The sequence below is a fragment of the Eptesicus fuscus genome, chromosome 13, assembly GCF_027574615.1.
Source record: "Eptesicus fuscus isolate TK198812 chromosome 13, DD_ASM_mEF_20220401, whole genome shotgun sequence".
Classification (NCBI taxonomy): Eukaryota; Metazoa; Chordata; class Mammalia; order Chiroptera; family Vespertilionidae; genus Eptesicus; species Eptesicus fuscus.
The window spans coordinates 70,413,541-70,441,050 of record NC_072485.1 but is presented as its reverse complement, the minus strand read 5'-3'; the positions used below and the strand labels follow the sequence as shown (position 1 = coordinate 70,441,050).

Sequence of the window (27,510 nt, the reverse complement as noted above, 5' to 3'; positions counted from 1 at the left end):
GAACCCACTGCCTCCTATTGCTAGAGATTTTGTTATCTTTCTTGAGTCAGGAGGAAATAGAGTTTATGACTCATCTCATACAGCTTGAACTCCCTCCCCTCATTCTGTTTTCCTCCCGTTAAGATCACTTTTCTGGCCAACTTTGTACATTCCTGCCCTCAAAACCAAAAAGCTCCTAGGCAGGCGCAGTGCTCTCCAAAGGCATCGTGCTTGCCGCCTTTTGCACCTCCAAGCGTTAGAGGGCAATACAACCCCAGGCTGTGCCTCGGCTGTCAATAAAGCCGCTCCCGACGCGCACGTCCTTACGTACGCGTTAGGGGCGGAGCCTCCCCGTGCGCGGCGACTGGAGGCGGTGCTGGCGGCTGCTGGAGGCTTCATAGTGCGGCTCGCGGGCTTGGGGCTGGGACTTCGGGGGCGGCGGTGGAGCCGGCGAGGACAACGACGACCGCAGGAGCGAGCCCTCGGCTTGTCGCTCGCCATGCCGACGGTGGAGGAGCTCTACCGCAACTATGGCATCCTAGCCGATGCCACGGAGCAAGTGGGCCAGGTAGGTTCCCCGAGCGGCCTGCAGGGCCCTGCGCTCCGCGGCCTTTCGGGAGCGCTCCCCGGGCCGGGGCGGGGGGGACCGCGCTGCGCTGCCCCGCGAGCGCCCGGCCGCGCCGGCTGTTTCGTCGCGGTGGGCCCCGGTCTGGGAGTGTGGACCCCGGCGTCCCCAGGACGAGCGCGGCCCCCCCTCCGCCTCCCCGGGGCAGCCTTTCCTAACCCCGTGGCGCTTTCTAACTCAGCCTCCCGAGCCCGTCTTCCTCCTCCTTCCCGGTGGAGTTCAGTCCCTCCAAAGACTAGATGGAGAGTTCTCGAGAGGTCAGACATGTCTTTCTTGAGCTAAAAACCTGCTCTTCACTTAGGAGACAGAAGTTTGTAGGGGGCAAAAAAGAAAGAAAATGAGCCTTTCGCCCGGACTTGAGTGAGGGCTTGGGATTTCATTTATTCGGGACCTGATTTGAGCGCCTACCACCCACCGGGACGCTCGCTGTGCCGGGCGCTGCAAGTACAAGATGGACTGACCGGCGCTCTGCCGGGATGTCTTCTTAAAGAGGGAGACTAGCGATAAATCAATAAGGAAGATAGGTTTTATTTTACTTTTTTAATGAAAAGGGTTGTAAAATGTAGCAGGGCCGTGGGAGGGGGGAGGAGAGTGCAGCGTTATAAATAGAGGTGTCGGGCAGCAGGTCTGTCTGCAGCGCTTGCCCCGACGCAGTTGGAGGAGTGCGGTTGTCCGCACCGGCCGTGGCCTCTTTGTGAGTTTCCCAGCCCCGGGGGCGGGGACGTTGAGGAGTTGCTAGCTGTGCGTGTGCCTGTGTTTTGTTGGGAAAAGAACCAGGTTCTCCCGGAGGGTGATCTTGACCGTTTTTGTCCGAAATCCCATGCCATCTGTATTTTCAGTGCTTAGAACTTCATGGGATTCTTCTGCTGGAAGTAGGAAGTGGACGATCCTAGAGCTGCTCACGTTAGCTAAGCGGTGGTACTGCCCCCTCCCGGTCCCTTCTCTGGACATGTGTCATTTCTGAGCCGAAGAGGGGGAAATGTTGGAACCTTATTTGAGCTTAATCAGGAATTGTAAATAGACAGTTTCAAGTATCATGATTTTCCTTCCCTACATACCTCCCTCTTCAGTAGGGAATTTTGACGTCACTAATGAGAAATATAAGCTGCCTGTTGTAGATGAATGTAAGGTGTGGGTTATAGATCTGCTGTGGAGGAGAAACTGTCTGCCTAATAAGACAATGTGGGAAAAACTGGTCAATCATAGTTCGATTTTGTTGTTGTTCCTAGAAAGAAGTAGTAGTGAAGATATTCTCATTCATTGTGGCTGAGTTGGGGAAGATTATAGAAAACTAGAGGCCCGATTCGTGAAATTCGTGCAAGAGTAAGCCTTCCTTCCCTGGCTGGGCTGCCAGCAGGCACCCTGTACCCGGGCTTCCCTCACAGCCCCCGCTTTTTTCGGAAGGTCGTCCAGAAGGACGTCCAGTCTAACTAGCATAATTCCCTCTTTATTAGATAGGATTGTTCTACTTAAAATTGTACATCAGCAGAGGGAAGGGTAGAAGCTACAACAGTGATTCTCAGTGGGTTTGCATATGATGCTCTCCCAAAGAGGTGGATTAGGAATCTTGTAGGGAAACTTTGAAATCATATGCATAGTGATGTCCCATATTTCCACCTTCATTTTTTTTAATTTTGCAGTGCTGATTATTGCACTTGCCCATTTCCACCCACTCCCACCTCCTATCCCTTGGTCTTCACCCCACTATTATCCGTGTCCATGGTATTTGTATATTTTTTTTTTTAGCTAATCCCTTCACCTTCTTTATCCAATCACCCACTCACCTCCTCCGGCTCCCAATTCCATGTTGTTTGTCAGTTTATTTTGTTTATTAGATTCCACCCATTAGTGAGATCATACGGTATTTTGTCTTTCTCTGACTGGCTTATTTCACTTAGCATAATCTGCTCTCCAGATTCATCCACGCTATTGCAAACTTTAAGAGTTCCTTTTTTACAGCTATGTAGTAGTCATGGTACAAATGTGCTGCAGCTTTTTTATCCACTCATGCACTGATGGGACTTTTTCCAGATCTTGGCTATTCCCACCCTTTTGCTGGAGTAGAAAAACGGTTGACAGCCACCTATTTACAGTGTACGATAGGGCAAATGAAAGCCAAACTAGAATTTATCTGTGCAGTATTATGGATAATTGAGAATTGCTTGCATTCCCATCATGGCATCTTTAATTATAAATACTACCAGATTAGATTGATCTCCCTCAAGAGGTCAAAAATGTCTTCCTCAAAGCAAAAATCTGCTTTTAAATTAGGAAGAGTGCTTAGGAGCCATAAGTTTGTGAAAAGCAGAAAAGGCATCTTTCCTGCAGACTTCACTGAGGGCCCATGATTTAATTTATTCAGTACATTTGAGTGCCTACCATGTAGCAGACACTGTGCTGGGCAATAAAATTTTAGCACAGTTCCCTGATGATGGGAGATCAGGACCTTCATGATACTGTAATGACAGCTGTCAAGCAACTGCTTAAGACAAAAAGACCTCTGCATAATGAAGTGAATTCTGAGGGACCTAAAGCTCAACTAAACCATAATGCTCACAAATTCTCTCTTGTGTAATACGTCGTCCCTTTTAGAAAAAAATCTCTAAAACTTCAGCCAAAAAGAAGGGTGGGTTTTAGGATTCTGCTGGTGAATTTTAACAAAAGCAAGAGCCAACTTAATGGAAGGGACACTGCTTGCCTTTTTTTCTTTAAGGAGAGAAAAAATTTTTCATAGTGAAGCAAAGCCTGATTTTCATGTTAACTTAGATTTACAGTCAAGACTTAAGTTTCCTCACCCTAGCTGATTTGGCTCAGTGGATAGAGCGCCGGACTGCGGACTGAAGGGTCCCAAGTTGGATTCCGGTGAAGGGCACATGCTCAGGTTTTGGGCTCAGTCCCCAGTTGGGGACGTGCAGAAGGCAGCTGGTCAATGATTCTCTCTTATCATTGATTTTTTTTCTCTCTCTCTCTCCCTCTCCCTTCCTCTCTGAAATCAATAAAAATATTTTTAAAAAAAAAAAAGACTCAAGTCTCCTGATAGATACCTATCTGGACACTTCTGAGACCATATTTGAGTTTCTTAGTCTAGACCTCCCTTCTGACTTTTATTGTGGTTTTCACCCTTGGACAAAGAGTTGAGAACCACAGTTGCTCACGTTGCTGCCTCACTGAGGGAGTGCGCTTGGCACTACTGTCAATACTAAGTAAGTTCTCCGAGGTTTTGTCAGCTAATTTTCCTCAAGCAGATCACATCTTTCTCTTTTTTAACCTCCTTGGCACTGTGTATTCATTTATAGTACTTCAGATTTGTATTTTATTTCATGTGAGGACTTTTCTTATTCCCTTACTAAATTGTAAAAACTCTTAGAGTTAAGGGTTGCATCCTTTTACAATTGTCCCTTGAATAAAACGGGTTTGAACTGTGGCAGTCCACTCAGTCCATGCACATGTATTTTCTGATAAGCAAACTGTGATTGATAAATTCTAAATGAAGCATTATTTAATACCTCAAAACCTTCCAGTCCATCTGTCACCTTTCCTCTTGTAGCTCCTGTGTTCCACCTACTTACTCAGCCTTCCTTTCCCCATTCTGATCTGCCGCCCCTTCAGTCCTCCTTCCCCTGCTGTGTGTGCCTTTACCTCTGACCCCCTTTCCACTGGGCTCTGCCCAGGGCTTCTGACCAGCCATAATAGAGCTGTGGCCGTCATTATTTTAAATTGTGCTTCAGATGTTTATGAATTTATTTAATGTTAAAGTGTAAATACTTAATTTGATGTAGTCAACTTTTTTTAAAGTTTAAAAAACAAAACAAAATACAAACACCTGTTAAGGGACTGACACTTAGGGTTTTCTAAGATTAGATCCTTTCACAGGGATACACTGGCTTTTCAGGGTGGAAGAGGACAAACTTTACTGACTTATATTTCATGAAATAGCATTCTTTTGGTATCTTTTTTTATGGAATATATGTTTTTTTAGAACTGATTTTTAGAATGTGTTTTTTAAGTAGGTTGGCAATATATGACCTAACCTTTCGATACATAGAACACTTTATTTCTGAGTATTTAATAAGGGAATGTCCTTAATTGAGATTCTACTGTAACTCAGTAACTGCATCCTGCTTTATTTAATTAAATTTTTGGTGATTCTATAATTCATTGGATATTTATTAGTTATTCCCCTCTTGATGGCCTGAAGTATGCTCACATATCTAAAGCACTTAGCGAATTGCCTTATACAGAGTAAACACTATGCTGTTTATACATTTGGTATCATTATTATAATGTTTAAGGGTGAAAGTTTTCTAGTAATTTAAAAGTTTTATCCTGATGTCCAAACAGGAGATACAGCTATAGTCTCCATATTTGTTACTGTTCTTGCCAGGTTGGTCATTGTCATTTATTGAAAGGACTGGTTTGGAGGCAGGGATATAGGAGGATTCAGAACTAGTTGACATGAGTATCTGAAGGAGGGCACTTCTGAAATTTTTGTTTTTTAAGGAAACAGATGAGCTTTGAATGTATTATTCTAATAAAAAGTTAAATACGTGACATTAGAATCTTTCTTAATCCAAAATTGGCTGGCTATATAGAATGATCATTTTCATATTCTAAAATATGAGGCAAAGTAAAGCTTTCTAACCTTTGTGGTATTGCTTAATTTCAGGAATGTATTCTCTTCACCTGCTTTAAAGTGCCAATTGGAAACAAATATATTTAAATACATGTAACACAATTCTTTGAGGATTCTACCACATTCATTACAATTTTTAAAGCATGATACAGTCACAGGCTGGGGTCAGTAATCACTAGAATGAAGAAGTGTTGGTACATCAACAAGCTTAGTTGCTTTTTCCACTTAAAATTAGAGTCATCCTTCTCTCTTTCCCTACTCACAAAATAACTCGTGGGCAGGGGGCAGGGAACAGATGGTAGGAAGGTAGGTGTCCATTTTAAGCAGTAACACTCCAAAATAAGCCCTATTTCTAAGCTTAGCCTTTGTAAAATTTTACTAATTTAGATTCAAACAAGTTTGTTTAGCTTTTCATCATTCAAAATTGTGTTTCTTTTCTGCTTTATTCTTTCAGCATAAAGATGCCTATCAAGTGATATTGGATGGTGTGAAAGGTGGTACCAAGGAAAAAAGATTAGCAGCTCAGTTTATTCCAAAATTCTTTAAGCATTTTCCAGAATTGGCTGATTCTGCTATCAATGCACAGTTAGACCTCTGTGAGGATGAAGATGTATCAGTAAGTTTATGATTGATGCTTTTCAACAAGTTTTCAGATGTTACCATTTCCAGACATTGTATGTGCGTAGTTACTATAATTAAGTACCAATCATATCAGTGACCAAAAAAATACTGCAATATGGCTTGGCACAATGTCAGACTATTTCTCTACATTTGAGAAAATATATTTGCTCTTTCACCACCATTCAACTGAAAAATGCATAGAATTACAAGATACTTTGTTTTGCTTATTCGTTAAAAATGGGTTGTGGCCATTATTTTATAAATCATTATACACTGTGCATATGAAATCAGGCTAATGTTAGTTTTCAATCAATTTATGCTTACCTTAGATATTTAAAGTATTAGTAGTATTACATCATAAAACATAGTTTCAACAACCCTAAATATTTTTCATAGCAGAAAAATATTTGATATGTGTAATAATTGTATGGTAACTAGAATAAGAAGAATTAGCCTTTAGCATTTCTGCCTGCTGATATAGTTTCCTGAGAATTTTCAGCTACTCATGACTTTCAAATGAAATTTGTGAATTAACATTTCATGCAGAATTTGCTAGCTGTAACTCCCATACATTTTTAGGTTAAACTAAATAAGCCAAGACCACATATTTGGAGTGAAATACACAAAATATTCACAAATGTGTATTAAGTAGTCAATACTGAATATTGGAAAGTAAATAGTAACAAGATATGACATTGCCACTGTAGGCTTTCTTAAGGGATACATATTATGTGCCCTAAAAAAAAACACAACAGTTGTGTATAATCCTACCTAATAATATATCCTACCTAATAATCCTACCTAATAATAGACAAATATGCAAATTGACCATACCTCCTACACCCCCACAAGCCACGCCCACCATCCAATCAGAGCGAGCATGCAAATTAACCCAAACCAAGATGGCTACAGCCACAGAGAGCAAGGTTTCCTAGGTAACAGAGGAAGCCAAGCTTTCCGCCTGCCCTTGCCAGGCCTAAGCCTCCACTCAAGCTACAAAGTTTCAATTATAGTAGGTAAACAAATTCAAACAAATGGCGGCAGAATGGAGCTTGAGAGAGCAGGCCAGGGTTGCCCCCGGCAACAGGGGAAGCAAAGCTTTCTGCACACCCTGGCCGAGCCACCTGCTTAAGGCAACAAAGTTTCAATTATAACCCCAACACAAATGGCTTCGGGCCTCGGAGGGAGCCCCAGGCTTGGCTCTGCTCCAGGCTACAAAGTTTCACTTGCAGAAGGAAAATAAATTCCAGATACCAGGGCCTCCGCTTGCGTTGCCAGGGGTCATGGCCCGCCTGCAAACCACCACAGGCCCCTCGCTCAGGCCGCCCCACGCCCCAAGGGAACCCCCACCTGATCCGGGACACCCTTCAGGGCAAACCAGCTGGCCCCCACCCCTGTACCAGGCCTCTATCCTATCTAATAAAAGAGTACTATGCAGATTGATCATCACTGCAACACACAATATAGCTGCCCCCATGTGGTCAAAGATCCTGCCCCATGTGGACACAAGATGATCACCACAAGATGGCCAGCAGGAGAGGGCAGTTGGGAGGCACCTGGCCTGCAAGGGAGGGCAGTTGAGAAGGACCAGGCCTGCAAGGGAAGGAAGTTGGAGGTGATCAACCCTGCAGGAGAGGGCCGTTAAGGGTGACCAGGCCGGCAGAGGAGGGAAGTTTGGGGCAAACAGGCTGGCAGCAGAGTGGTTAGGGGGTGATCAGGCTGGCAGGCAGAAGCGGTTAGGGTCAATCAGGAAGTCAGGCAGGCAAACAGTTGGGAGCCAGCCTTCCTGGATTGTGAGAGGGATGTCCGACTGCCCTTGAGGGGTCCCAGATTGGAGAGGGTACAGGCTGAGCTGAGGGACAACCCCCCTCCGTGCACGAATTTCGTGCACCAGGCCTCTAGTCAATATATATAAACCATGGTTTATAATCTCAAATCTGTCTACTCCAGTCAGACAATCATATTTAATGTCTCTTCCCACCACATTTTATTTTAGTTATTCTGTGAAGCTTGAATGTTAAATTGAAGCAAATTATTTCTGAAACTGCTAGAATTTTCATGTTTTATATTTTTATGACTCATCTGCCCCCTAGTTATGGTTTTTCTGTGGTTTTAGTTTTCTTTAAAGATTGGGTTTGTTGTTTTTGTTGATGATAGTATTTGGTTAAATTTTTGTTTGAAATTATATCCAGATTCGACGGCAAGCAATTAAAGAGCTTCCTCAATTTGCCACTGGAGAAAATCTTCCCCGAGTGGCAGATATTCTAACCCAACTTTTGCAAACAGGTAAGGAATAGTAACATTATCCTTTTAATGAATATAACTTCTCCAGGCTATAAGGGGTCAATGGGCAGGGAGGGGAACATATGTAATACTTGCAACAATAAAGATTTAAGACAAAGATATAAATAAATTTATTTAAATAATAGTATTTAAATCTGCAGTTTAAATATATGTAACTTCTCTCTGAAATGACTCTGTTTTTAGCTTTTAAAAATAAAATTCTCTTGTATTTAATAGTTTGAAACTTAATGACTTGTGATTATCTAATTTCTAGTGTTGTTTTGTGTTTAGTTCTACTTATAAAGTCAAAATTACTAGATTCTTTGGGGGATTTTGATGCATCATGATCCCCTCCCTTCCAGTTTCCTATAGTTTCATAATTGTACTATCTTAATATAAAACCTTTCCAGGCATGCTATATCAGGTTCTCTACCTTTTTAAGGAAGATGTATTTTCTCAGTACTTAAGAAAATTACTTAAATTATGTGTCTCAATGTAATCCATGAGAGTCTATGTTGAATCTTATGTTTGAAAATGAAGCAGATGATATTTTTTACTTATTTTATGCATTGTGCCACTTTTTCTCTTTATAGATGACTCTGCAGAATTTAACTTAGTGAACAATGCCCTGTTAAGTATATTTAAGATGGATGCAAAAGGTAAGGCCACTTCTTGTTCTGAATTGTTCTTCTTAGTCTTATGTCTTAAAAATTGGGGAGTTTGGCACAGTTCATAAAGGATAAAGTCTGGAATTCACCCACATATCTATTTCATAAATATATTAAGTGTTCTTTTTAAAAAGCTATTTAGCTCAAGAGGTTTGAGTCGAAAACCCAGCAGAAATAATTGCAAAAGCAGTTCCAAAATGCCTGAGTTTTATTTATTACTAGTAGCCCTGCGCATGAATCTGTTCGCCAGTAGCTCTCTGCCCGCTGCCTCACCCTCCTGTTGCTCCCCCCATTCCCCCATAGCTTGCTGCCCTGCCCCCTCCTGTAGCCCTCTGCTGCCCACTTATAGCCAGTAGCTTGCTGCCGCCCTCCTGTAGCTTCCTCTGCCCCACCCCACCCCCCATAGCTTGCTGCCCTGCCCCCTCCTGTAGCTCTCTGCTGCCCTCTTGTAGCTCACTGCCCCACCCTCCTGATCCCTGATCCAGTCATTACGCCATGACCAACCATTTGCATATTACATCTTTATTATATAGGGTTAGTAATGATAAGCCCACCTGGTGTGGCTCAGTGGTTGAGTGTCACTATGAACCAGGAGGTCAGGGCATATGCCTGGGTTTCAGGTTCATTTCCCCAGTAGGGGGTGTGCAGGAGGCAGCTCATCAATGATTCTCTCTTATCATTGATGTTTCTCCCTCTCCCTTCCTCTCTGAAATCAATATAAATATGTTATTTTTTTTAAAAAGGGTAAGTCATGCTAGTCTAACTCTGAATTCATGAAGAAAGCATGTGATCACTCTTACAGTTGGAGCTCTAAAAGCTTCATACTAATTTAACCAGTATCAGTGATACTCAGGATGTTTGTTAACTCACTTGAGAAGAAATACTGTAAACTGAGTTATATTTAAAAACTTCATTATGATATAGAATTAACTTGCTACACAAAACTATTTTATGTTGCAGGGACTTTAGGTGGCTTATTCAGCCAAATCCTTCAAGGAGAAGACATTGTTAGAGAACGAGCAATCAAATTCCTTTCTACAAAACTTAAGACTTTACCAGATGAAGTCTTAACAAAGGAAGTAGAGGAACTTATACTAACAGAATCCAAAAAGGTAAGCTTCAGTCATCATTTAATAGAACGTCTCTAAAACAAAAGCACATATTTGAACTTAGCAGTATTCATCAATGTATATAAAATGACATATCCCATTAGAACCATTGTAGAACTTCAAGTTTTTCTTATATTGTATTTTGCATTTTGCTTGCTTATAATGATGAATGCGTGTTAATTTAAAGGGATGTGATCACATTTAAATCCTTTGTGGTTGCTAACCTCAAAATTTATGCATATTCCAGGAGTCTACAGATCAACTCCTTCAGGAAATTTTATCTAATTCCCACCCGTCTTAGGTTGATCTCTCAGTATTCTGGATAGTTTCAAAATAAAAATGTAATCACATTGAAATGACCTATTTTTTTTTTTGTCCTACCCCATGGCACACTAAGCTCTTCGTGCCCCCAGATCTAGCATAAGTATAGATGCTGAGATTATCAAGATGTGTCACAAGTAATTTTCACTTATGAAATGCAAAAGTTTGGGAATAATTTACTTTTTTATATGTTTAGGAAAATTCCAAAGTTCACTTGCTTACTAATAAGATTTCTTCAGTGAGAGAGAAAGGAGCAGTTATTCAGCTGGGAGTGTCAGCGTATTTTACCTATGCTCCAACTAATAATCTGGTGGAATAGGTCTTCTATTTTGTATCCAATTACCACATTAGTGTGAATGAGGCTGCTTTTAAATATAGGAAACTGCATCTGATTTACTACATAATTTCTCAATCTCTATTTTGCTGTCACTCCCAAAAGAGCCTTTTTAGACTTATTTTTTCCTTCACTACTCTTCCAGGCATTTTTAATGCCACAGATATACTGTATATCTTTTTATTTACTGTATGTAAATTTGTGCTTTAGACATAAATTAAAATTTTCCAAGAACCAAATTTGCCGCCTTGGAGACAACATTGTGTCCCATCTATAATAATAGAAGTGTAATATGCTAATTAGACTGGACATCCTTCCGGATGAAGCTGGGGCTTCAAGGGAAGCCTGGGTACCTGCCTGCGGCCAGAGGGAAGCCCAGGTCCCAGGTGCCAGAGGGAAGCTAGTGCCAGCAGCTGGGGGAAGGAAAGCCTACTCTTGCACGAATTTCGTGCATCGGGCCTCTAGTATTGATAATAATGTTCTACTCTGAAGTTAAATTGACTGAAGCTAGAAGTTATACTCTCATTAGTATTTCAGAAACATTAAGAGCAAACTGACTTTAGTAACTGAAATAAATGTTACACTTTAATATTGATCTTTTCCATTCAAGTGGTAAAGACACTTAATTTTAATTACTATCTCTTTCCAGGTCCTAGAAGATGTGACTGGTGAAGAATTTGTCCTGTTCATGAAGATACTGTCTGGGTTAAAGAGCTTACAGACAGTGAGTGGAAGGCAGCAACTTGTAGAGTTGGTGGCTGAACAGGCTGACCTGGAACAAACCTTCAACCCGTCAGATCCCGACTGTGTGGACAGGCTCTTACAGTGCACTCGGCAGGCGGTACCCCTCTTCTCTGTGAGCTCTTTGTTTTACATAGATGCTATTTTTATTACTCTGTTAGCTTATATTTCTTCTTTTTCTAACTATATTTTTATTGATTTGGGAGAGGGAGGGAGAGATAGAAACATCAGTGATCACTCCACACTGGGGATCGAGCCCACAACCCCGGGCATGTGCCCTGACCTGGAATCCAAATGTGACCTCCTGGTTCCTATATAGTGGAATCAATATTTAGTTTATGGGGGCTTGAGTAGGTTTGGTGAGAGACCAAAGTGGTAAGAAGTTTCTTTAAAGTCTTTCTAAGAGACTTTTTTAAAGTCTTGAGAATTTTGCATCATAAATTATAATTTGGCTGAGTTTCTAAAATAGTTGCTTTAGTAATTTAACCTTTTTTCTTAAAAATTCTAACAGATTGTTGTTCTAAGTATATATGCTCTTTATCTCTGGCTTTGTGCTATTTCTAGCCATCAGTGTTCTGGGATGTGCATACCATAATTTAAAAAGAAAGTTTAAAGGATCTATCCTTTATGAAAATGTATAATCTGAAATTCAACACTAAAATCTTCCCCAAAATTTGCAACAGTTAAAAGATGTGTAGATGTTGCCCTGCCCGAGTGGCTCAGTTGGTTGGAGCATCATTCTGTGTACCAAAGGATTGCTGGTTAGATCCTGGTCGGGGCTCGTACAGGAGGCAACCAATCGATGTTTCTTGCATTGCCCCCCCCCCCAAAAAAAAAAAATCAATAAAAACATATCCTCGGGTGAGGATTTAAAAAAACAAAGATTTATTTCTGGGGTGCTCCGGGGTGTGCACTGCATTGTATTTGTAGCCACAGTGCTTGATGCTGTAGTGCTCAGTTAGCATTTGGGGAATGACATTCTACTGTTGTATTTGAGAGAATATGTCTCCCTTTTTTGACAACTCAGTATTTTTTGTTTTTTACAGAAAAATGTGCATTCCACAAGGTTTGTGACTTACTTCTGTGAGCAGGTTCTACCTAACCTCAGCTCCTTAACTACTCCAGTGGAGGGTCTTGATATACAGTTGGAGGTAAGAGAAGATTTCTCCTTCTGGTACTGAAAAGCCATTCTCCTATTTTAATAAAAATATAAACCACTAACTTAAATCCGATTTCTAAGACAATAGAGGTCTGGTGATGACTAGCAAGTAATCTGTCCTAGGATGAATTACATAGGAATGATTTATGAATTCACTTAAAGGTTGTTGTAATGGGAAAGCACTGCTTGTAGTTGTCATTGTAGTCAGTCTCTACCTTTGTAGCCTTAATACTTTTAAATAAGGTATTTAACTAATGATAGTTCCCATCTCTATCCTCAACTGATAGAGCCAGATTTAAGCTGGATTAACACAAAATATCCTTTATCCTTTCTCCAATAGAATTGATTACTCCATCTCGCTCCTTTGTATCTCAGCTTCAATGTTTATATACATTTTTTCACAGCATGTGTAATACTTTACATTTACTTATCTCCCCACATTTAACCATATTCATCTCTGTATCCCTAGAATCTAGTGCCTGATTCTGAAAGGCACTTGATGATTGTTGAATCAAACTGAAATATGGAAATGTATTTCCCTCATAGGTCTTTGGGGTAGAGAAGACTCACTGTACACTGTAGTTTGCTTCAAATGTTCTCGGTTTGGCTTATCAGACTGGATTGAATAAAGCAAAGATGAACCTCAAGAATAGTGGCAAATACCAGAGACTAAATTTTAATAGCAAATGAGGCCCTCTCTAAGTGTTAGTAAATAGTTATTTGCTGCTAACCCCTAGCTGGGTGGTTCCCAATGTGGGGCACACACCCCACAGGAGGGCAATTTGATTTTTAAGGGGGGCAATTCGAGATGGTTATTAACAGTGAATTTTTTGCATTTCTTATGGTTCTAGGGGCCTCAAATACAGTATATAAATATATATTGTGACATATTTATGCATTTCAGTTCTGTATTATATGTTTTGAAACTTTATTTGCTAATTTTTCATATCACTTCATTGTGTGTGTGTTTTTTTGTTTGTTTTTTTGTGGTTTTTTTTACAATTTCTTAGTGATTTCTTTCCCAGTACTTCAACTACCCTTTCGTTCTTTTATTTTTCTCTTTCATGGATGCCATGTTCTTTGGATGCTTGTTTAGACCAAGCTAATGGCCTTTTAGGCTTCCTCCATGTGAATAGAAGTTCACTTTTTGAATAATAATTATTTGTCACAGGCGGGTATCAGGATTTTAGAGATACATAGGTGGGGCATGGCCAAAAAAAGGTTGGGAACCACTGCCCTACCCGATTTGGCTCAGTAGATAGAGCATCGATCTGCGGACCAAAGGGTCCCCAGGTTTGATTCCAGTCAAGGGCTCGGGCCCTGGTCAGGGCTCATGCAGGAAGCAACCAATCGATGTTTCTCTCACATCAATATTTCTCTGTCTTTCCCGCTCTCTTCCACTCTCTCTAAAAATCAATGGAAAAATATCCTCAGATGAGGATTAAAAACATGTTATTTGCTGTTAAGAGTACTTCCTCAGTTTTTTCTACAAATTGTCAAGTTAGTTAATGTATTTGTCATTTTTACATTGTATTTAGCACTATCATTATTAACCTGTAGCAGAAAATACCATACATATTCTTTTCCTTATTATATTTGATTGTTGAAAATTCTGAGAGTTGGTTTTTAGGGTCTTACCCTGCAAATGACATATATTATGATTTGACCAGTCACATAATCTCTCTGACCTTATAGTTCTTTCTCATTCAAGAAAATAATACTAATAACAGTGAATTGTGTATTTTAGGTATTGAAACTGTTGGCGGAAATGAGTTCCTTTTGTGGTGACATGGAAAAGCTAGAAACAAATTTAAGGAAACTGTTTGATAAGTTATTGGTAAGAAACCCCTCCCCCATGAAAACTATATAGCCCCTGAGTATAGTAGTGTAGTATTAATTTCTACATTATGGAGAGCCAGATTTTGAAGTTACAGTATTAGACAATACTAGCAAGTGCTGTTAGCTGCTCAGGCCACATGTTTTCTACTTTTAAAAAAATCTATTTTTAATCTTTGGCATTTTTTCTGTTGTTGATGCTTTGTATAAAGTATACAGGATTTATATAGTAGGGCCTTCTGCTAGCCCTTTATCAAAATATTCCACCATTCAGGATGCTGCCCAAGGCCTGGTAGGTTTAGCAACTAGTAAATAAAGTCAAATTTAATTCATAATTGTGGATAAAATAGTCCGTCTGATAAAGTCATCAGAGTCACCAAATTATTTTGTTGGGTGTGAGCAGTTATGACACAGTGGTAAGGATTAGGTCCATAGTGTGAATGGAGTCATCCAGTATCTGTAATACCTACTAGGGTGCTATAGTACTGATAACAAATGCCTTTGCTGGTACTTTGAATGAAAAAAGAGTCAATACTTAGAGAATATGGACTAATATTCAAAGAAGATTTTTGGAATTAGCATAATTTATTAGGTTAAGATCATCAACTTATGAGGCTGAACCTAGGTTGACTAATTTTTTCACCATAGGAAAGATACTGCGCTTTCAGAATTCCACCTACATTGAGTGCCTAATGAATGTTAGCTACTTTCATTGTCATTATTAGTTTTAGTAATAGCTATAACATAGGTTAATATGGAGAATTGACAGTATAGATCATTTATCCAATAGGTCTAAAAGACATATCTTACTTAAATTTCTGATTTTGGTACGTTTTAATGCTTCATACCTTACCGTAAAAGCATGCCCTACAATTAGTTTAATATATGTTTATAATTATTTAGAACAGATTGCAAATATCTCTGTATTTTCATCTCTTAGGAGTACATGCCTCTCCCTCCAGAAGAAGCAGAAAATGGGGAGAATGCTGGCAATGAAGAACCTAAGCTGCAGTTCAGTTATGTGGAGTGTTTGTTGTACAGCTTCCACCAGTTGGGCCGAAAACTTCCAGATTTCTTAACAGCCAAACTGAATGCAGAAAAGCTCAAAGATTTTAAAATTAGGTGATGTATGATTGAAGTAGTCCACTCCTTGGCAAAGATGATGGTTATCTGATGCTCCCTGGGTTTTTCATTTTTACAAGAGCTTTCTTCCCACCCTGCCTTCCTCCACTGGAACAAAAAGAAGAGCCACAAAAGAGAAATGGGTGCAAACATATAACATCTGTCATATATGGGGGAGAAAGAACTTTTCCAAAAAATGGACTCTGGCTCTCCCCACTTGCTTTATGATTTGGGCAGGTTCCCCAATCATTCTAACACCCCAAATTAACAAATTTACATCTTAAATTTTGAAATGCTTAGCTGCTGTATCATCTGTTACTGTCCTCTACTCTTTGGTAGAGCAGAGGTTTAATATGAAACATTTGATCAGAAGCAGGCAACTTAAGTTACTCTAGCGCAGTGGTTCTCAACCTTTCTAATGCCGCAACCCTTTAATACAGTTCCTTATGTTGTGGTGACACCCAACCATAAAATTATTTTCATTGCTACTTCGTAACTGTAATTTTGCTGCTGTTAATGTGTCGCGGCATTAGAAAGGTTGAGAACCACTACTCTAGCGGATTAGTGTGGTTTTGTCAGCTCCCAAGATGGTGTACTTTGGCCAGGGCCAAAAACTGTAGGTGATGGTACAGCCCATCAACCTCATCTTCAGATATTTGCAGAATAGATCTTGGATTCAGGTGTGACTTTATGAGCAAGAGAATACTCGGATAGAGGGTTCTATTGTTGGTTATGATACGTATATGAACCTCATATTAGATGATACAGAAGGTACTCATTCTAAAACAGTCAGGGAAACAAATGGGCTGGATCATGCTAAAAGGAGTTAATATTACTCTGCTCCGAAGTGTCTCCAACTAGAAATGACTAGTTGAAGTCAGAAATTGTTGAGAAGGCAATACAGTTTGTGTTTTTTAGGTGTCCTTTGTCTAAGTTGAAGTAGGAAAACAACGTTGAAGTGATAATTTGCTAATTAACAAATACTTCTTCCTTTAGGCTGCAGTACTTTGCACGGGGCCTGCAGGTTTATATCAGACAACTTCGCTTGGCACTCCAGGGTAAAACAGGCGAGGCCTTAAAAACAGATGAGGTAGGAATACTGGGTCACATTTCAAAGAAATTTTTATAATAGCCACCATTTATTACCAATTCAGACTGAATTCATACATTGAAATGTAATATGCGACTTTATTTGAAATAGTGCTCTAAGTCTGTGTTGTGATACACGATGTTAGAAGATTGTCTACATACTTAGTTATTTGCTAAGTTGTATTTTTGTCATCGTTGCAATATCTTGAATGTTTCCAATGTTTGTGGAAAATGTTACCAAACTTAGATACATACCAATCTTTCACTAGGGTCTCATTAGCAGCACATACTAGTATTGTTTAAATATTTGATTGATGGTTGTCATATTTTTAATTTCATCTTTTTGAAACCCAAATATTAAATTGGGGGAAAATATTAGGAAAAATATTAAATTGCCAATTCTATACCAAACTATGTTTGTGTTGGGATATTTGGTTCCCTGGTTTCATCTATTTTGATCACTCTTTATCCCAATCCTAGTGAAATATTTTAAGTTTTCATCATGTCTATCTTTAACTTAAACTGATTGTATTCTTAAATATATTTTTATTGATTTCACAGAGAAAGGGAAAGGGAGAGAGAGATAGAAAAATCAATGATGAAAATCATTGATCAGATGCATCCTGTACATCCTCCATTGGGGATCAAGCCCTCAACCTGGGCATATGCCCTGACCAGGAGTGGATATGTGACCTCGTGGTTCACAGGTTGATGCTTAAACCATTAAGCCTCACCTGCCAGGCTAAACTGATGTGTGTTTTTTAAACTGATTATTTTTTTAAATAATTCCTATGTGCATATGACCTGTCCCTTACTCATTTTTCAGGTAGATTGTAGATAACACTTTAATGTTCTAACCCAGTGGTCGGCAAACTGCAGCCCGCGAGCCACATGCAGCTCTTTGGCCCCTTGAGTGTGGCTCTTCCACAAAATACCACGTGCGGGCGCGCACGTATAGTGCGATTAAAACTTCGTGGCCCATGCGCAGAAGTCGGTTTTCGGCTCTCAAAAGAAATTTCAATCGTTGTACTGTTGATATTTGGCTCTGTTGACTAATGAGTTTGCCGACCACTTTTCTAACCTCTCAGGATTATTTGCTTTCTTTGCCATCTCTGCACGGGTTTAAAGTAAAAAAAAATAGGAATAATGATTCTGAAAGAGTAGTGTAATAGAATATGCATTGTAAAAGTTATTGGCATTATGTTTGTTTTTTCTTTTTGCAGAACAAGATTAAAGTTGTTGCATTGAAAATAACAAATAACATCAATGTTTTAATCAAGGTAATAAGTATTCCTTTCTTACCCAGTCCTCCCAAGCTTGCTAGAAAAGTAGTGTTCTACTTTTGAACTACTTAAAAATATGCAAGAGAAATACTTAATTATTATTGATATTTTATCCTGAAACTTGAAATCACATTTAGAAAAAACTTAGCTTCCATTTCTTGAGTGTTGTGCACAACAAGGGATTAATAATAGGTGTACCTTTTTAAAAAAGAATTATTTTTAATATATACTTTTCTTATTGACTTCAGAGAGGAAGGGCGGGGGGGGAGAGAGATAGAAACATCAGTGATGAGAGAGTCATTGATTGGCTGTCTCCTGCATGCCCAACACTGGGGATCGAGCCCACAACCCCAGGCATGTGCCCTGACCTGGAATCCAAATGTGACCGCCTGATTCATAGGTCAACGCTCAACCACTGAGCAACACCAGCAAGGTAGTAATAGGGGTGTAACTTTTAACAAAACTGTCCTTGTTTAGTTTTTTTCTTGCAGCATTTTTTAGGACCTTAATCACCAGCACAAGAGCAAGAAAGCTTCCTTTCCTAAAATTAATCTTTAAGATGTCTTTCTGTTTCTTACCCTCACCACCCAACCACTCCACTCACCATCAAATACATAGAAATCTTGTCTAATTTTGTCTCTTCAGGATCTCTTCCACATTCCTCCCTCTTATAAGAGCACAGTAACATTATCCTGGAAACCTGTACAGAAGGTTGAAATTGGGTAAGAATTATATTTAAAAGCAACTTAAGTGTTCTAATACTTATGATTTACAAATATAAAAATCTGAATTCAGATGTTACATTTACTGTACAAAATGGTACATTATTAAGTGATTCTTAATAAGATGTTAAAATATAACTATTAGAAGTATGACTTAAAATATAAAATCTAATTCCAGTACTTATAAAATAAACTGGTAGAATACAGCCCTAGATTTTTCAGCCTGTTTGTACTCATGCGGCATAACTAGACTTTCTGACAAGTTTTACAAAATGGGTCACTTGCATATAGTCTTTGAAGCTACGTATTTTAGATTATTTTAAAGCCTTGTAAATCTTTTTTGATAATGTCTGCATAACTAAGGCACAGTTAATTTGATGACATCAGAATGTTATTCCTTTTTTCTGATATGACTATCATCTTTAGAGTGACTATGCTAAATTATAAGTGCCTCTGGTTTAATGCAATTTTTTTTATTGCGGTTCTTTTTACTGTTATAGGCAAAAGAGAGCCACTGAAGATACAACTTCTGGTTCACCACCCAAGAAATCTCCAGCAGGACCAAAAAGAGATGCAAGGCAGATTTATAATCCTCCTAGTGGGAAATATAGCAGCAATTTGGGCAACTTTAATTATGGTGAGCGTTTCCGTTTGGGTATAAGCAATATGAGAGATTAGACAGAAATTGTGTTGTACTTGGTTTTCATTATCATTTATATACAGATTATAGCTGTTTTGTGTGATTTTTCTGAGTTAGCTTGGGGAATTAGAGCTATTGGGGAAACAATTGACCCTGTTTCTTTTTGACACATTCTTGTGGGCTCATTGAACTGAGCATGTAGCACTAAGCACTTAAAAAAGAAAAATATGCCTCTTGTATTCAGAGGAGCCAACAGAAAAAAAAAGAAAGAAATGAAATTAGCCTGAACCATCCATTCCTGGTATTCCCTGTTCTAGCTTCAAGGCAAGACAATCTGTGCATTCTCCTTCAGGGATAGAGCTATAGCTTCTGGCAGATGTGGTGTTAGTGATCCCCCCTGGTCCTTGTCAGCCTACTGCTTGTCCTCCCGTCTTCTGAACTGTTTCAAAAGGAGAAGTCATAGAAATGGAGTCAGATGTTAAAGTGTCACCTGGCAAGGAAGATGTGACCCATTGTGGTCTCCCTGCTGTCCAGAGTGCAGTCCTCCTGTCAGCTTCAGCTGTTAGTGCCAGAAGGATTGCCCACTAATCTATTCTCTCCCAGGGCTATCGAATGAGAAGTGAAGTTTGTTTCTCATCGACTTATTCCCTCATAGTTCCCTTCAATGAAGAATAGACGAAAATATCATTGACTCCACAAATCTCGTTTTAAGACATCTATATATGTAAAAGCCTAATATGCTAAGTGTCCAACTGATCGGTCGACCGCCCGACAAGTTGCTATGACACACACTGACCACCAGGGGGCAGATGCTCCAACTGGTAGGTTAGCTTGCTGCCAGGGTCTGGCTGATCAGGAATGGGCGAGACGGGCTGGACACACCCTGGAGCCAACCTCCCTTGGTCCCTCCCTGGCCTCTAAAATATTTCTTCTAATTAATTTCCTTTCAATGTGCACCAATTCGTGCACTGAGCCTCTAGTTTAATAATACTAGCACTCAAACATACTTGTTATTGGCCTTGATTACCAATCAGAAGTAATTCTGCAGTACAAGTTTCCCCAACTATCCATAAGTAGAGCATTCCTATAAACCTTTCATAAGCCGAAATGGTGTGAAGTGAAGCAATTATGTTTATGTAGAATAATTTTAGAGCCTTCCAAAACCCAAAAAATAACCTACCAAATTATACATCCTATCTAATAAAAGCCTAATATGCAAATTGTCCCCTCAATCAGGAGTTTGACCAGGGGGCAGGGCCAGCAGCAGCAGGCAGCCAGGGGAAGGGAGGCTTCCCCCACTCCCCTCCCCTCGGGCAGCCCCTAGGGACCCTAACCATGCACAAATTCCATGCACTGGGCCTCTAGTAAAAAAACATAAAAATATACATATAGTCAAAGCAGGAATGATGATAAATGCACACCATGTTTACACGCATCAGTCCCACTCAAGCAGTATACTTTCTGTTACTGGATGCCAAGTAAAAGATCACTTTGATACGAGCAGAATCTATGGTAACCAGCAGCTTTCAACATTCTCTGTGTAAGTAGTACAAATGGTGGACAGAGGCTGGTTCAACACAGAGCATCTTTATTTCATTCACCACAATCGAAACGCTTAATTACATCCAGTTTTAAAATAAGCATAACACCTTTACAAAGTCTCAGGCTTTTCTGATATTTTAGAACACATCTTGCTCGGGTACGCATAAAATCAAGATAGAGTACAGGTGCTCACAGATACTGTTCAAAGCTATGGCAGTTTGATACTGAGATGCTGAATGAGTGTAGTTCCTGGGAAAGGAACTTGGTGGAGCCACTTACACTATTCGTTGCATGCTGCCTCGATAATGGCTTGCTGCAGAACAAACACTAAATACTATTTTCGCTTTTTGCCTTTTTTCTTTGAAGCAACTTTAGTGGGGAAAAGATCCCTGAATCCTTTTACTTATGTAATAATATGAAAACATGCACCTCAGCCTCTTTTCTTACCTGAAAAATAGGTGTAACACCAAGATTTTAACAACTTCAAATAATATTTGTGGAAGCATTTTGTAAATGGAAAGGATTTTGTGTTACTTTAGGCATATTTAGACTTTTGTCCAAATATTTTCCTCTGGCACTTTTACGAGTTAATAAGATATCTTAAAATTAACCATTTTTAAAATCAACTATTAGGTCAGATTCTGGCATTTGACTTAATGAACCTAATCAAGAACTATGGCAATACATAGAGAATTGTATTACTTCACTTGGGCAGGTCAGTTACTCCAGCATTTCCATGAGGATTCTGCCCTGTGCCTGATAGTGAGAATCAGATGGTAATAATGCATTTGAAAAATGCAAACCCTTAGATTGTATGTGATATTTTTTAAACTATCAACGTGAAAAACATTTTTACCCAAGACAAAAATCCAGGAGTCACAACTTCAGTTCTGTAGTTAACAAAGGGCAAACAAGCATGCCCAATGATTATCTTTTGTGTCTGGTATTACAATACTTTACAATACTTTAATATTTCTATAGGGCGCAACTTGTAATTGGGGGTTTGTCATAAATTGAATATAAAGCAAACTCAACTCTGATTCTTAATAGAAAGTAGGAGTAAATTCTAGTTTTTATTTTTGAGAGTTGGTTATCTGCTTATGCATATTCTTGCAGTACTACAGATTAGAATTGGTGGGGCCATCTAACTCAGAATTTTTACCCCTTTTTTATGCCTGTCCTTGGGGAAATGACAGCATATCAGGAAGATGTTACATATCAGAAGCATGTTGCATTTCTTTTTTTCTGGGATGTTATTGTTGCCTCAAAATTGGAGGGGGAAAATGTTTTGTGGTCTTTTTAAGAATAGATTTTGTTTATATTTTTAAATTTTCTTATAATGGGATTAAATGATTTACATTACAAGAAAAAACAGGGCATTTTGCAAAATGTCCCAATTGCAATACTTTCTAATAAAATTTTCCATTGTATTGAATTTAAAATTTTACAAAACATGTTAATAAATACTATCCATTTATCCCTCAAAAATAAAAATAGAATAGATTTTGTTACCTACATTTGGCAAAATCATCATAATTCTACTTTTCTATGTCAGCCAAGCTTGTGCTTTGTTTTATTTTTTCCAGAGAAGACTGAATTGTTGTTGATTTTTTTAAGTCATATACACTAAAGGGTTGGGAAATTTATTCCTTTTGTGTTATTAGGGAAACAGGTAGTGTTAATATTACCACCCACCCTATAGAACAGGTCTATTGTAAAGAAAATAAACTGTACAAAACATTTTAAAAATGTTTTTCACGTTGATAGTTTAAAAAATATCACATACAATCTAAGGGTTTGCATTTTTCAGATGCATTATTACCATCTGATAATATGTGTGCCATGGGCCTAACCTTGTTCACTATAAAGAAGGAGCCATAATTTGTGATTGTTCTTTGAGTCCATGCAGATATATTTAGACTTTGCTTCCTTATCCAAGTTTATTGTTTTACTAGTCCATGTCTCACTTATTTATGAACATAGTATTGGTTTCCACAACTGAGTTCAGCTTTCTGGTGCATTTTCAATCAAATCACTTACAAATAAATATACCCATGTTTAGTTTTCCTTCCTATGAAGAAAGTTCCCCAGTAACCTGGGAGTAGTAAACATTCTATATTTTGTGACTTGTGTCCTTTACCTTTTACCTTTTTAAAATATAAAAATAATTTTCATAGCATAATTTTAACTGGGAGTAGTGATGTTTTAAGTTAGTAATATAAGCTTGAAACCACTGGAAAAAACATAGAAGTGCAGAATGGTCTCTCAGGATGAAGCCCTTCAAAAAGAAAACTTGGTGACTCTTTGTACTATAATAACAGCTATATCAGTTGCAGATCAAAAAGAAATAGCCAGTTTAGAAAAGATAACAGGATCAAGTAATGCCATCATACAGCATATTTAAATATTGTCATTAGAAATAGCCGACCAATTTAGGGGAACCCAGTTCTTCATATTAAAATTGATTGAAAAACAATTGAAAGGGTGGGTTTTAGTAGTCTGTTATTAGCTTATAGCTAATAATAATGATATTGATGAGGATGTTTAGTGTGTTGATGTTAAATTTACTGAGAAATTAAGGGGGTTTTTTTTGTTTTGTTTTTTGTGTGGTTTTTTTTAATATATTTTATTGAATTTTTACAGAGAGGAAGGGAAAGGGAAAAAGATAGAGAGTTAGAAACATCGATTCAGCTGCCTCCTGCACACTCCCTACTGGGGATGTGCCCGCAACCAAGGTACATACCCTTGACCGGAATCGAACCTGGGACCCTTCAGATGGCAGGCCCACGCTCTATCCACTGAGCCAAACCAGTTAGGGTGACAAATTAAGGTTTTATAATGAGTACTAGAAGCCCGTTGCACGAAGTTTCGTGCAATAGACCTTCCTTCACCTGGCTGCCGGCACCAGTTTTCCGCCAGCAACAATTTTCCTCTGGCCACCCGCCCATTGGAGTGCCTCCTGCCAGCGCGATCGGCCACCACGAGTTCCTTGTGGCTGCCGGCACCAGTTTTCCTCTGGCCACCCGCCAGCACGATCGGCCACCCCGAGAGGCACTCCAATAGGGAGGCGCTCCGATCAGCGGGTGGCCAGAGGAAAACTGGTGCTCAAGGAAAACTGGTGCCAGCAGCCACGCAATCAGCCACCCCGAGTTCCGCCACTGGCGCCTTCCGCTGGCCCCATCGGTCCTCCCGCACCCGCCAGCCCAATTGGCCACCCCGAGTCTCGCCCCCAGCCTGCCACCGGCCCAATCATGGGCATAGTGGAGTGATGGTTATTTGCATACTTCCCTTTTATTAGGTAGGATGGTGGGGGGAAATGTGCAGACATGCAATAGATGAGGCCCATTCTTGGTAAAAAATGCAGAGTTATAGCTACATATAGGTTGCAACACTACCTGAATGACCCATGGTCACTGCATTCTTCCCCTCAGAACATCTAGTAATATTATGAATGTGTTCACTGGGGTAATAAATATGATGGTTTCATTTAAATGGTGTGCATACTGATCAACTTAGAAAAATGTGTCATGAGAGGTGACTTTGAATCAGATCCCATTCTATTAGAAATGTTGGCTAAGCTGGAGAAAGACCTAGTTTTCTAACTCAGAGTTTCTGGAGGAAAAAAACATATATCACAACATCACCCAAATAAGATAACTATATTTCTAACCATAATGGCAAAAAAAAAAAAAAAAATGCGTTGCAGTGCCGACTTAATAGGAATTTTTCAAGTATCCAACATTATGGATCCAAAAATAGCAACACAGGTTCTTTTTGTTGCTCCTAATAATATTGCTGCAATGAGGAAGTTTGAAAGTTCAATGCAGAGATTTGATCTCTGGAATTAGAAATTTGAGACTCTTAATTTATGTATGATGAAAATCCAAGCTTGCTGATAACTTCAGTCAATTTTCTTTACTGGAAAGACTCCTCAGGAATATGTCTCTGGAGCTATAAAAGAGACTGCCTAGTGAGTCAACATCTTATTCTACCATATGACACACGTGACTGATTTTTCAGCAAAAGATGTGCTTAATTTATAATCAGTAACCCAAATATCATATGTATACACATCATCACTTTTTGGAAGCATCTCTGAGCAGCTCATATAGCTGATAAAGCAGGGAGAAAAGCTGTCAGCATTTATGTCTATATTTTTCTTGAGTTTTGGTGCTTGAAATATGATGACCCAAAACAAATTGCCTATCGCATTTGAAATAAAAATTGTCAGTCTAGCCTAATATTTCATAATTGATCATTCATAGTTTAAGATATTTTGCATTTATGTCACCAACTTTTGAAAGCCAGTGGCTTTTTTAATTTCATATTAAGTATAGAAATTTTTATAGTTTCATTAATTATCTGTGATAATGATAGGCACTGAAATAAAGAACTAATAAGTAGTTATCATAACATTGTGACCTTGAAACATCTTTGTTAATGGGGTACATTTAATTGAGTACCAACTATGACTATATTTTGCACCTTGTTATATGTTCTTTGATATACATGTTGTCCTGGTTTTATGTACAGAATAAATCTGTGGATGGTGTAGCAGAATACCAATGCTGCTTTTATAGTGCCTACTGCTTCCTTCAGAGCACTGAGCTGTATTTGCTGTACCATGAAGTCCTGAGCAAGACCTAAACCCTTGTTCGTTTTTTCGTAGAGCAGAGAGGAGCCTTCAGGGGAAGTAGAGGTGGCCGAGGTTGGGGAGCACGAGGAAATCGTAGTCGGGGAAGACTCTACTGAATAAGACATCACATTCTTCAGCATCGTCATGAGCTTAATATACTTAAATTCTACTACTCATTGGATTGCCGGGGATGTCCCTTAAAAAGGACTGCTGCCTTCAGCTAAAAACTTATTGTTCTTTATACCTTTGTATGTATGATCTACTTTTGTAACAGACCATGGTTGTGTCCAAGGTAAAACCACAGCGATATTTTTGGATGCTTTGTGCGCAATCTTGTTTTTGCAATATCATCATTATTCAGACTTCATATTGTGAATCTTTTAAACATCTTAATAATTTGTTGAGAGCTATTCAAATCTAAAATATAATGAAATTCTATTTCTGATAACTGGTAAAGATGATCAGTTTTGAAAGCTTACTGATTTTCTTCTCCCCTCTGTCCTTTTCCCCCAATGTATAGAGAAGAGTAATAGTCAATTTTAACATTTGGTTTTCATTGTGTGTTTTTTTTAATAAAGCTGCTAGGCAATGGTTCAGCATTCCTACCTAGTGTACTAAGAGCAAAATACTTAAATGTAGAAGTATTACATTTTAGGAGAATGTAAGCTTCTTTGCACTGCTTACTTAACTCTTCTCCATATGTTGTGATAATAAGCTTTTGAATATGGGATCTTACTATTTGAATAGAAATGTATATGTATAATATACATACATACATACCTAAGATATATATGTGTGTGTATATATATATATGCATGCTGACTACACAACGTAAATCACTTTTTAAAATTCCAGGAACAGGTAATCTTTGACATGGTGATTACCCTTTTGAGGCTGAATCCATTATTAACTAGTTATCTAGGTTTTCTTCCCAGTAGTGAGGGATTTTGAGTCCGTTGCACTTACATGATTATTGTTATTTAAAACTGAAAATAAACAAAGGCTGCGTTTTCAAAGATGAGTTTGGCGAACCCTTTTGGAGAAATACAGCCAAAATACTGAATCTGATGTACATATAGGTTTCTACAGGATGACATAGAATAATTTAGACTTTGGGAATTGAATAACCAGGGCAATCCAGGAAAAGTGACTTGATAACATGTTCTACCAATAATAAGGGATGCTCTCTGTTTGCTTTTGCCACTTTGAAGATTTTAACTTCTCAGGTTATTAATCAAAATTATTGTATAAGTTAGCCAATAGAATCTTTAGGTTAAAAAACAGATGGGGGGTTTGTGGAGTGTTTAATGTCATGGGCATTTTTAGTAGCATAGGTCCTTTGCTCTGCATTTGAATGTTTCATATATTTTTGTTTCACAGTTAATATTCCCTCCCCAAGTTTGCTACTCAAATCCAATGTCTGAATAACATTTTCTAGTAGTTTGGCATATTTTTTGAGGAATAGTTAGTAATTCCAATGGCAGTGTCTTCATTACTGTTAACCCTTATAGTGGGGGAAAAACAAAACCCCTTTGTTAGAATTACTGCACATGTTTATGGGATAAATATTTTTTGAAGTCTAGAATTATACAAGTGAGCATAAGAAATTGGTCAGCTTGATTGTGGAGTGGTGGCAATAATCTAAACATTCCAAAAGACAATGAGCTGAACCTGAGCTCCCTTGGAATCTGAACAGACATAGGAATCTGGAATTGTTATTTGAAAACTGTGACCAGGTGGCCAAAAGCCATTTCAAGTATAGGAACTGTATTAGGACTACAGTTATATAAATTTGAACATTAAATGTAGCTTTTCCTCTTTTTCTTTTTTAGAGAAAATTTTAAACTCAAAGCTGAGCAGAATTGACTCTACTTTAAGTTTGATATTGAGTTGACTGTGTTTCTTCCTTTGCCACCTCATTGTTCCCCTTTTCCTAAGGCAATAATGCACAACTTAGGTTACTTTTGCTTCAAAAATTTGAATGAAAAACTTCATGTCATGATTGTTTTTCTTTTGCAAGACATCTGTTTATCACATTGTTCAAAAGTAAATGTTTCCTTATGCTTTTGAAATAAATTTCCTTTTGTAATTTTGTTTTGTGTCTTGATGTGTTATGATTATGATAACTTCAGATTCTTGGATATTCATTAAACATTTATTGATTGCT

At 38.8% G+C, this 27,510-nt stretch overlaps 1 protein-coding gene and 1 pseudogene across 2 annotated transcripts; both read left to right on the top strand.

Moving 5' to 3' along the window:
• Window positions 1-368: 368 nt before the first annotated feature.
• On the top strand, window positions 369-27,510 carry API5 (apoptosis inhibitor 5). 2 transcript variants are annotated; one of them, XM_008146789.3, is made up of 14 exons: window positions 369-547; window positions 5,692-5,853; window positions 8,051-8,144; window positions 8,735-8,800; window positions 9,770-9,921; window positions 11,223-11,429; window positions 12,361-12,465; window positions 14,221-14,310; window positions 15,250-15,431; window positions 16,428-16,521; window positions 17,744-17,800; window positions 18,449-18,525; window positions 19,026-19,162; window positions 25,377-27,510. In XM_008146789.3, the coding sequence occupies exons 1-14, from the start codon at window positions 479-481 to the stop codon at window positions 25,457-25,459; spliced, it is 1,575 nt and encodes a 524-aa protein (XP_008145011.1). In that variant the 5' UTR covers window positions 369-478; the 3' UTR covers window positions 25,460-27,510. The 2 variants fall into 2 exon arrangements, with proteins under 2 accessions (XP_008145011.1, XP_008145012.1); XM_008146790.3 differs by having other exon boundaries at window positions 25,382-25,465.
• On the top strand, window positions 15,992-16,418 carry LOC114233468 (small nuclear ribonucleoprotein E-like; annotated as a pseudogene).